This window comes from Diabrotica virgifera, chromosome 7 (genome assembly GCF_917563875.1).
Source record: "Diabrotica virgifera virgifera chromosome 7, PGI_DIABVI_V3a".
Classification (NCBI taxonomy): domain Eukaryota; kingdom Metazoa; phylum Arthropoda; class Insecta; order Coleoptera; family Chrysomelidae; genus Diabrotica; species Diabrotica virgifera.
Genome location: NC_065449.1, coordinates 19548336 through 19560552, shown reverse-complemented (window position 1 = coordinate 19560552; position 12217 = coordinate 19548336). Strand labels below are relative to the sequence as shown.

At 35.3% G+C, this 12217-nt stretch overlaps 1 protein-coding gene across 1 annotated transcript in view; it reads right to left on the bottom strand.

The window, feature by feature from the left end:
* LOC114327700 (structural maintenance of chromosomes protein 2-like) overlaps window positions 1–10434 on the bottom strand; it is a 40125-nt gene extending 29691 nt beyond the window's left edge. Inside the window, exons 1-3 of the mRNA XM_028276392.2 lie at window positions 10174–10434; window positions 2966–3277; window positions 121–231 (exon numbers count right to left, since the gene is read on the bottom strand). Of these exons, the coding sequence (XP_028132193.2) occupies window positions 121–231; window positions 2966–3277; window positions 10174–10383 (633 nt within the window). The 5' untranslated portion in view covers window positions 10384–10434. The remainder of the gene's footprint in view (window positions 1–120; window positions 232–2965; window positions 3278–10173) is intronic.
* Between the last annotated feature and the right edge of the window lie 1783 nt (window positions 10435–12217).

Below are 12217 nucleotides of genomic sequence, written 5' to 3'. Positions count from 1 at the left end.
AATAATATGTGATTGATATGATCGTTCATGGGTAATCTTTCATTTTTCCGACTGTATGTCGGCAGTAATATCAATGTGACATTGAAACAATTTTTGAATGAAACATTTTCTTATACTTACTGCCATTAATTCTTGTAGTTTTGCGTCTTTCCTATCAATTAATTTCTGTGCCTGTTGTCTTTTAACTTCATACGATCTCGTGCCCGCTGCTTCCTCCACCATTGCCAGAATCTAAAAAATATTTTTAAAATAACTTCATCATCAACCCATACGCGTCCACTGCTGGACATGGGTCTCCCTCAGCGCTTTACATATATCTATTTTGTGCGGCTTGCATCCAATTACCGATAACATGCTTCAGATCATCAGCCCATCTGGTTGGTGGGCATCCTCTGCTCCGTTAGTGCTTCTTCTCGTGGCCTCCACGTTTTGTTCATCGGTTGTCTGACAATCTAGTGACGTGACCTGCCTAGTTCCACTTAAGCGCAGCGATTTTTTCGACAGCGTCTGTTTTTTTTGTTCTACGGCGTATTTCTTCGTTTGGGATTCGGTCTCTCAGCACAGTCTCTCCCCTCTTCGGGAGCACCCAACATCTGGCACTCCATAGCCCTCTGAGTTATGCGAATCTTGTTCACTACCTTTTTTGTGAGTGTTAATGTCTCAGCTCCATAAGTGAGTACAGGCAACACCTATGCTCATGACTCAAAAGATTTTCCTTTTGAGGCATATGGGCAAGTCCGATTTAAATACATAGTTCAGTTTACCAAACGCTGCTCAGGCTAATCCTATGCGACGCGGGAGCTCGCAAGTCTGGATATCTCTTCCCAACCGAATTTCATGTGCCAAGTACATATAAGATGCAGGCTACATCAACATCAACATTAAGATTTAGCACCAGATTAGTCATTATTTGCGTCTTGTTGATGTTAATCTTTAGTTCGACCTCTAAGGAAGCGTGATATAATTTGTTCAACATTATTATTGCATCATCCATACAATCAACTATTCGCGGTGTGCAAGTACTTGGAAGGGAAACGAGAAACGACCGTGCGCGAGTCGCGGAGAAATATTGCAACTATCTTAAATAATTCATATTGTCAATTGAAATTGTCAAATTGACGTATATTTCATACCTTCTGTCATTGAAGCAGAAAAATTATATATTGTTCCACAATACTGATATGATATGCAATTATTATATAAAGGTAAATTTAATTAATTGTATTTTGCTTGCAGTACTGCATTTTAATAACTAATTTTATTTACTATCTGCATCTTATTTTTTCTTCTTATTATTTTTTTGGACTATGGCCTTGACAATTATCCAGCAACCAGGACTAATATAATTGGCCAATATAATTAAAAGTGCGAATAAAAGTACAGAGCGTAGAAATAGAGGTCGCTTTGCCGAACTTGCACGGTCCCAATAAGGACGATGTCATCTGCGAATCTCAAATGACTGAGCTTCTCTCCATTTATGTTGATACCATATTAGTTTAAATCTGCTTTCTTAAAAGTGTGTTCTAAAAAGGGTTGTAAATAGCTTTGGTGAGATGGTGTCTACCTGCCGTACTCCTCGCTGTATACAGAATGTATTTGTTTTTTGTCCAGTCTTACGCTAGCCGTTGCCTTTTGGTAGATATATTTGATCATATTAGGGTAGCGATGGTTTACTCAGCATTCTGTAAATGCTTTTAACATTCTCTGCTCGTAGTCCACAAATATCAGTGCCAATGTTTTGTTGTATTCTGAAGACAATGAAGTCGACTTTTCTAAGTACATACCTAAGAAGACATTTACTCACCACACACACTACACTACTAGGTATCTTATTGCAAAATCAACCGTTATATGCCAATAGCCATTAGTTGTCGAGACATTCTTCTTCTTCTTCTTGTAGTGCCTATCCGTTTCGGATGTTGGCGACCATCATGGCAATCTGTACTTTGCACACTGCTGCTCTGAAAAGATTTGTAGTGGTTGTGTTGAACCACGTACGTAGATTTTTCAGCCACGAAATCCTTCGCCTTCCTGGTTCTCGCTTTCCCTCTACTTTTCCCTGTAAGGCCAGTTGCAGCAGTCCATATCTTTCACTGTTCCTCATGATGTGACCGAGGTATTCGATTTTGGCTCTTTTTATTTTGATTAACAGCTCTTTTTCTTTTTGCATTCTCAGCAAAACACCCTCATCAGTAATGTGGTCGGTATAAGATATCTTCAGGATTCGACGATAAAGTCACATCTCAAAAGCCTCAATTTTCTTGCAGGTGGCGTTTGTGAGAGTTCACGACTCAACTCCGTACAACAGTATAGGGAAGATATAACATCGTAGTAATCTGACTTTTATGGGTATCGACAAATCATGACATTTGAACAACTTTGCCATTTTTTGAAATACAGATCTTGCTTTCTCTATCCTACATTTGATTTCTATGGAATGGTCCCAATTTTCATTGACGTTCGTACCATATGTCTTTACTCTTTCTATTTGTTGACCATTTACACTGAGTCGTCCAAATTGCTGTTTGTTCTTAGAGATAATCATACATTTTGTTTTCTTAGTGTTTAGTGAAAGTCCGTATCTCTGACTGACCTCCGCGATTCTGTTCATTAACTCCTGTAGGGCTTCAGAACTGTCAGCGAATACCACAGTGTCGTCTGCGTATCTTATGTTATTGATACATTCTCCGTTAATTCGAATTCCGGCTTCAACATCATCCACTGCTTCTTGAAAGATTTCCTCAGAGTAGATGTTAAACAGCAGGGGGGATAGTATACATCCCTAACGGACCCCACGTCGAGACATTAAACAAAATAAAAAAAATATAATATAATATTAACAACGTCAGTCCCAGATTGATGAATTTAGCTTAGAACAGACACAAATGGAGACAAGAAAGGGGAGGCCTTAGTCCCAAAATGGATAATATGGGCTACATAGATAGATAGATTAACAATGACTTACTTCAGGAGGTTTCATGTTTAACACCTTAGTAATTTTTCCTTGCATAATCAAAAAATGAGGATTATTCACGTTTAATTGTATCGAACAGAATAGATCTTGTATCCTTTTATTAGTCACAGTTGTTCCATTTATCAGGTATTTGCTTTTGCCGCCCATAACAATTTGTTTGGTGATTGTGATTTCTTGGTAGTTTTCGAAACCTGGGGGATACTGTGCCTCATTGGAATTGTCAAAAGTTATCGAAACAGTTGCTTTATTAATTCCAGTTTGTCCGCTTTTGAAAATGAGATCCTGGAGACTATTGGCCCTAACCTAAAAATAGTTTATCTACAAGAGATTTGAATAAATCGCCAAATTTTTATTAGGTATAGTACCTATCAAGATAATTTAGAAAACCGTATTTTAATCCTATTACAAAGTCATTTGTATTTGAGTAGTATCGTTATATAGACCTGGATCCCGCGTACCAAAAAAAGTTTATTAATAGCAAGCTGAACATTTGTTAATAACTTAACGGTCGGTGTCCAGTTGGACAAACTTTGATGTATGGGAACACTGGAACAGGGGAAGTTTTAATTGTGAAACGTGATTTTAATTGTGAAACGTGTCATCCTCACAAGTTTATGATTGTGAAAACTAGCTGGTTGTTTTTAAGTTTATTCAATAGCAAACTTTATTTATGATATATGAAGAAATGTTTGTCCGACAGATATGTTGGGCATTTTAATAAGTCCGACACGTAGAACATGTCAATTGACAGGAATTATGTTGTTGGTAAATAGCCGTCTGATTTTTGCATGAGAGTTTAATGAAAGGGTAACAAATCAACAGAAAGTTCTGTTCGACAAAATACTTGGGACGTTTTCGTAGCCTGACGCTCGAAACCTGTAACCTGTTCCACAATTAAAACTTCCCCTATTCCAGTGTTCCCGTACATCAAAGTTTGTCCGTCTAGACACCGTTAATAAGCATTTAACAAATTTTCAGCTTGCTATTAATAAACTTTTTTTGGTACCCGGGATCCAGGCCTATTAAATTTCGAGCGGTGAACGTACTGAATAGCAGGTATAATAGTTAAAAGTACAATAGATTAAAATTTATTAATTTTTACCTGGTCCGAAAACTTAACCACACTATTCAAACACAAATGTCTTTGTAATAAGCTTCCCACATAACAATGATGTTCGCATCATGTTCAAAGCATATACTACCAACATTCGTCGGAGTATATTCTTTTTAGTATATGTGTAGTACAAGCATAGAATGTACCTTAAAAAACATTCTAAAGGACCCCGCACAAACCTTATGGAAAATAGGTCCTAGTGGATTTCGTTCATACTTTGGGAAAATACTCTTTGAAGCATCCTGATAAAAAGTTCTCATGGGCACAACTCAATCGTATGAAGGATTTTCAAGATATAGAGGTCCAAACTCGGAAAATTATAAGATTTACGGGGTATTCCAATTCCGTGAGTTACTGGTTATTTGGCAACATGTAGAAGTTTGGATCAAGGAAAAGTACTAGTAGTCTAGGATTTTTTCCTGGCTATCCAATGGCGACCTTTACTTTGACCTTGACCTTCAACGGACGTCATCTTCTAGATTTTCGAAGGTTTTAGGCATTAAATTGATATAAAACAGATTACTTATGGGTTTTTGGGATCGCAAAACATGAATATGCCATCAGAATTGCCCTCCGAATGACGTGGTGGCTAGGGCCACTGCAAGGGACGTCATCTTCTAGAGTTTCGATGGTTTTCGGCATTTAATTGATGAAAATGAATTACTGGAGGGTTTTTTGAGGTCGCTAAACACGAATATGCCACCAGAACCGACACCCGGAGCACCTGGTTTTCAAAGTCAATGAAAGGGGCTCCTGGAGTTTCGAGGGTCTTTGGTACTACATTGATGCAAATGGATTAATTATAGGTTTTTGGGGTTGCTGAACACGAATACGTGATCACATTGTGCCTACGGCACAATGTGATTCATGGGTCGGATCTGATAGTGTATGTATGATCAGCAACCCCAAAAACCTAAGAGTAATCCATTTGATTCCTCCCGAAACTCCAGAAGATAACCTTTCTTACGCACCAGGTGCTCCTGTGTCTGTGCAGATCACGTATTCGTGTTCAGCAACCCCAAAAACCTATTACTAATCCTTTTGCATTAATGTAGTACCAAAGACCATCGAAACTCCAGAAGCCCCTTTCATTGACCTTGGAAATCAGGTGCTCCGGGAGTCAGTTCTGATGGCATATTAGTGTATAGCGACCTCAAAAAACCCTCCAGTAGTTCATTTGCATCAATTAAATGCCGAAAACCATCGAAACTCTAGAAGATGGCGTCCCTTGCAGAGGCCCTGGCCACCACGTCATTCGGAGGGTAATTCTGATGGCATATTTGTGTTTAGCGATCCCAAAAACCAATGAGTAATCTGTTTATATAAATTGAATGCCGAAAACCCTCGAAACTCTAGAAGATGACGTCCGTTGAAGGTCAAGGTCAAAGTAAAAGTCGCCATTGGATAGCCAGGAAAAAATCATAGACTGCTAGTACTTTTCCTTGATCCAAACTTCTACATGTTGCCAAATAACCAGTAACTCACGGAATTGGAATACCCCGTAAATCTTATAATTTTCCGAGTTTGGGCCTCTATATCTTGAAAATCCTTCATACGATTGAGTTGTGCCCATGAGAACTTTTTATCAGGATGCTTCAAAGAGTATTTTCCCAAAGTATGAACGAAATCCACTGGGACCTATTTTCCATAAGGTTTGTGCGGGGTCCTTTCATGTTCTTTGCATACCTATACTAACTTCAAAGTATATTCTCGTACCGAATATACTGAGTATACATTCGTGTACGTAGGATCTCGGAATATTCGTAAAAGTTTATTCTTAGAATATACCTTTATCGAATATTCTTAACACATACTTTTCTTAACACATACTTATAAGTAGATACTTTTAAAATATCTTAAAAATAATATGTATGTATAGGAGTATAATATTAGCCTTATATAGATTATCAACTTTTAGTTATTTTTTAGAATAATTAATAAAATTTATGTATGTAGGTGTAGGTAGTATTGGACGAATTTCATTTCAAAATTGTTGTGTGGTAAAAAAGTTTAAACATTAATTGTATTAACGTTTACATAGATACCTACTATTAAAAATTCGTTTTCATAATTGAAATGACTTTACCATTTCGAGTTTATCATGAATCATGAGTATTTTTACATCCTTGGAATTTGAATTTAGGTACATTCAATTCAATATGGGCCATTTCGCAGAACCAAAACGTGCAAAACCCCACAACCAAAGGCTTTGGCGTTGTCAACCGTCGAGTAAGCTTTTTCCGTCAACTTACCTTAAAAATTCCCACTTTTATAAAAAAACTTCCCTCCTGTTTACAAAATCTGAGAAGATATGTTAAATTATTTTCAAATATTTTGATTTTTTCTTAATATTTTACAATTTGGACTTGAACAATAATTCCCTTTTGAGTTAACTTTTTCCCTTTATCCGTTTGGCAACACTAACCACCGATGTTGTTATTCCACAATACATATCCCCCGTCTTAGTCTGACCATTTCTTACCAGAATGGATCAGGGATAGGAAAAAACCGTAAAATATGAAAACGAAAACAGGCATTATTTGTATCATCTATGGATCTATGCAGTGTTAAGGATGAAGACGAATGATACAGTACTAATTAGGACTAAAGAACATACATAATCTCTTATTTATTTTGTTTGCGGTGCTTCAAAATACATACAATCTACTTTGGTAACTCAATATTACTTAAATAGTATAAGTTTATATTATCTAGGTAAGTACATATAAGTATATAAATTTTAGTTACTTATGCATAGTTTAGTTTAGCTAAATATTATATAATGATTTATATAAATAACTAAAATTTATAAATATGTACTTATTTTTTAAGTAATATTGTAGAATGTAGGGTAGGTACTAACTACATTCTCATTTGCAATTAAAATATGTAAATATAATAGGTATTTGGTAGAACCAGTAGAACATAAGATGAGATTAGGTGATGCTGAAAACATACTTCTAAGCAATATAGCACTTGATAGCACTTTCTTAGAATATTCTTAAAAATATATATTCTTCCCATACAAAGATGTGCGGTAGTACGCTCTAAGTATATAAATAGAAGGTTTATAGCACTCCCTTGGAATATTCTAAAAAGTACGTTCTTAGTATAAACTAAAAAGATGTGCGGTAGTATGTTCTAAGTATACACATAGAAGGTTTATAGCACGTCCTTGGAATGTTCTAAAAAGAACATTCTTGGTATATACTGAAAAGAAGTGCGGTAGTACATTCTAAGTATATACATAGAACGTTTAAGTACTGCAATGTAGTATATACTCAGTATCTGCTCTGCACATTCGCAATGGTAATTACGCATATTCTCAGTATATACTTTTTCTGAAAAGTATGTTCTATGAATCTACTAAGAACATGAAATTGTTATGTGGGTTAAGATTAAGGTTTTATAAAATATCTTGATGGGTACTATACTCACAAAGAAACGAAACATTTGTAGTACATGACATTACATATAACTGAAAGAGGATTCCAGAATTATTACAATTCATACATGAAAAAAGAAGATGGGACACTCACGAGTGAAAAAGCATCAGTCATGGGTAGGTATATGGGAGAGACATTTTAGTGAACTACTGAATGGGCAAAATACAGATGAGAATGAAAATTTTCTCATACCTAGAGGATGATGGCATAATAGAACTGCCTAGTGAAGGAGAGATCAAAAGTATAATCAATGGGCTAAAAAATAACAAAAGATCAGGAGAAAACGAAGTAGCTGCGGAAATGATAAAGAATGGAGGGGAACAACTACAAAAAAAGGTTGTAGCCTTATCACGAGGATGTGTGAAGAGGAAAATATGCCAAATATTGGACCAAAGCTCTGTTATGCCCCACATACAAAAAGGGAGATAGAATAGCATGTGAAAATTACAGAGGTGTCGCTGTGTTAAATACTTGTTACAAGGTATTAGCCAAAATGCTAAGAGAGAGACTCAAAAGATTTGCTGAAAATAACCTAGGTGAATAGTAAATATTAGTTAGAGTTAGAGTTAATAGATCAGTGACAGATCAGATCTTACTATGAAATAAAAAAATCTTTTGTTCATAATAAAAACAAAAAAAGAATTAAGAAATGTTATGAAAATACTAGAAAAGGAGGCAAAATATTTTGACCTAGAAATAAACCAGCAAAACTCAAAGTATTACATTATTCTCGGAAGTACAGAGCAAAAATAAGAGTGGTCCAGTTTACGTATCGTATCTGGGAGTTATTATAGATGAGAAAGGTCAGGAAGAATGGAAACTGAATGCCAGATTAGTAAAGAGAAATAAAAAGATGGGAAGCCTAAGAACACTGATAAAATCCAAATATGTATCGGAAAAAACAAAGTTTTTCTTTTTTTTTTATGGCATAGACATTAGTCATTCAGCCAGAAAAACAAAGTTAAGGTATTAGTATGATAAAATTGATGCAAAAGATGGCATAACTCAGACATCCAAAGTGAAAGTTATCCTCCTCCAACCCCAAATTGTTCTATATGGTCCACATAATGTTCAGAAAAAAGTCACAACCATTTTGAGCGTCGGGTTGGGGGGGGGGGGGGGGGGAAGAGGAGAGAAATCGGTAAATTCGTAGTTTAACTATACTTTAGCGTAAACAATGTTCTATACAATAATGTTCTACATAAAATTTAAAACAAAAAGTTCCTATACATAATTGTTATAAAATCAACGGTTACAGAGTTACGGAAGGTGAAAAGTGGAGGTTTTCGATACTTTTTATATTTTTTGGGCAATTGATGATGATTTTGGGTAGTGGGTTGACGTTTCTTCAAGGGCTTATCACTAACATACCATCGGCCACTGAAATAGCAAATTTTATTTACAAAACACAATCCTGTGAAAGAAAATTTCTTTCATCAGTAGTAATATTATAAATTGCCCAAAAAATATAAAAAGTGTCGAATACCTCGACTTTTCTCCCTCCACACCTCTGGAACCGTTGATTTTATAACAATTATGTATGGAACCTTTTTTGTTTTAAATTTGATGTAGAACATTTTTGTATAGACCATTGTTTACGCTAAAGCATAGTTTTAGAAATATTGACGAAAAACGTAAAAAAACTACTAACTTTCCGACTTCTCCCCCATCTCCCCAATCTCCCTCCCCCAAACCGGACGCTCAAAATGATGTAACTTTTTACTGAACAACATGTGGATTATATAGAACAATTTAATGTTGGAGGAAAACTTTTACTTTTGGATGTCGTTAGGCGTTTTTTTGGACCAATTACACTATACTACCTCCGTAACTTTGGAACCGTTCATTTTAAAAGGATTATGCATAGGGCCTTTTTTATTGTAAATTTAGCGTAGAACATTTTTGTGTAGAAAGTTATTCATGCTTAACCGCATAGTTTTAGAAATATTGACGAAAAACGTAAAAAACTACGAATTTACCGATTTCTCTCCTATTCCGCCCCCCCCCCCAAACCCGACGCTCAGAATGGTGTGACTTTTTTCTGAAAATTATATGGACCATATAGAACAATTTGGTGTTGGATGATAACTTTCACTTTGGATGTCTAGGTTTGGGTCTAGTTATACCATACTATATGTAAAACGGTAATAAGACTCACAGTGACGTATGGTAGCGAAGTATGTACAAAGAAAATAGCAAATACGGAGAAATTGGAAAGAGGTGAAAGGAAAATGCTCAGAGCTATATGGAGGCAAAAAGAAGCACAAAGAGTGAGATGGATGGGATACGTGATGAGATTGGAGAGGAAGAGGATACCAAAGAATAGCCTAAAACAGGGCCCAATCACAAAAAGAAGGAAAATAAGACCCATAAATATGGGTTTGACAGCTTATTAGGAAGGTCTCAGAAATAAGGGAATTATTATTTGGGGAAAAAGAGTAACAAACACGGACGAATGAAGGAGAATAATAAGTAAGTATTAAGTTAGTAGGCAAGGAGCATGATTGGACAAGACGTTACCCCACTTGATACAAGTTTTGTAACTACAGTATTATATTAATTATTGTATTTTTAGCCCTATACCCTCAAGTACTGTTGAACTTTTTAAATAAAAAAACATTACATATAATTAAACTTACATGTGTAAGATTCGAAATTCCCAAAACGAAACAAATAGCATCCAAAATGTTTGATTTTCCGCTACCATTTAGTCCAGTAATAGCATTGAATTGATCATCGAATCCATAAATTTCTGTACGTTGGCCATATGATTTAAATCCGTCCAGTACAATAGACTTTATAAACATCTTAAACTCATAAAATAATACTATAATTACTATAATTAACATACACCACAAACGTGTTTACATTAATAATTATAAAATTAGCAATGAAGACACGTGGTAACAAAAACTATGTATGTCACAAAAAGAAGCATGAAAAAGCAACGAACTAATAGAGCTACAAGAATCAACAATTAAGTTGAACATTGACTTATTAATAATTGTTTTTATATTGACATATTTGGGAGTTATGGTCACTGCAATCTGCAATACATTTTATTTTAATAGAACGATGTCTATGGTAGGGGAGCCCAAGCGGGGATTTTTGCAGTTACTCGAGCGCGCCAGAAGGTAAGTTAAGTACATGCAAGAAAGTGCATATTTCAAAAATCTGACGATTTGAGCGGAGCGTAAGGAAATGGGCGAGTCAAAAATTTCACAACGAAAAACGAATATTTCGCGAAATGAACATCAGATCGAAAAACTAAAAAATACGTCTTCAATATTTTTTAAAAATCTATTGAATGGTACTAAACATGACCCCCACGGAGAGGGGTGGGAGTAAATTTAAAATTTTAAATACAAACCCCGCGATAGTTTGAAAAATGAACATCAGATCGAAAAACTGCAAAATACACTTTCAAAATGTTTTTGAAAAATCTATCGAATGGTACCAAACACGACCCCCCACGGAGGCGGGGTGGGGGTTACTTTAAAATCTTAAATGGGACCCCCAAATTTTTATTGCAGATTTGGATTTTTTACGTAAAAATAAGCAACTTTTATTCTAAACATTTTTTCAAATTATGGATAGATGGCGCTATAATCGGAAAAGCGATTGTTGGAAATGGAAAATTAAATTGAAAAATGGCAAGCGCCCGCTAAAATGGAAAATTTTACTTAACTTTTTTTGATTTTAGGACCTAATAATCACAACCCAATTGGTCCCCATAACGCTCGAGTGACTGCAAATTTAGCATACTTTACTCCCCTACTACTACTACTACCTATTGAAATTTTTGGCGAATAGGTCAAAGTTAACAAGAGAAATATTTGCGAAATTTTAAGGTGAAAATAAATATAAATAAATAAATGAAAAGTTTAGAGTTTAGATTAAACAATCCACAGTAAAAAGTAAAAAATTAAACAATCCAGTGGTGTGCGCAATTAATCTGGCATTTCAAATGGAGTCCAAAATAATTTAATGATTAATTTAATAACAAAACACAAACTCTCCCTCTCTCTCTCTCTCTTTCTCTCTTATTATCTCCAGTATATCCCTCCATTATGGTTTACTGTGAGTGAAAAGCTCCTAAAACCAAAAAAGTGCTGGAGGTTATCTTATGCGGTGACCCATTGTATGTCGTCTTATATTGCCAGAAGTACTAACGTGCACGTATTTCATACGTCAGAGTTTAACTTAAAACTGCCATTATTTTGGTTCAAGAGCACCTAAAGCTTTGATTTAATTTAGCGTCTTTTATCTATTTTAATAATTCGTCGAATTTGAATATTGCAGAAAAGTCAAACAGATGAGAGAAATCATTAACGACAACGTGTACTGGCTTACTAATGAAGCAAAGAGCTAAATTTTTAGGTGGTAAAAAATAATATCTAATAAGTAGAAATCGTTATATATGTTACGGTCAATGATGTAAATTGGACACTGACGTTAATGGCCGGGCATTGTCGTGAATGTCCATTTTCCTTGGCTATTAACGACAATGCCCGGCCATTAACGACAATTACCTTAAATATTGGCCAATGTTGTGAAAACTTAACGTAAAATTATATTTTTCATCAATAACCGGTCAATAACGACAGTGGCCAGAAGCAACCCAGATAGCATGCAATATTCCTGGGACATTCTCTCAATGTCCTGAAAAGAATATAAATATTC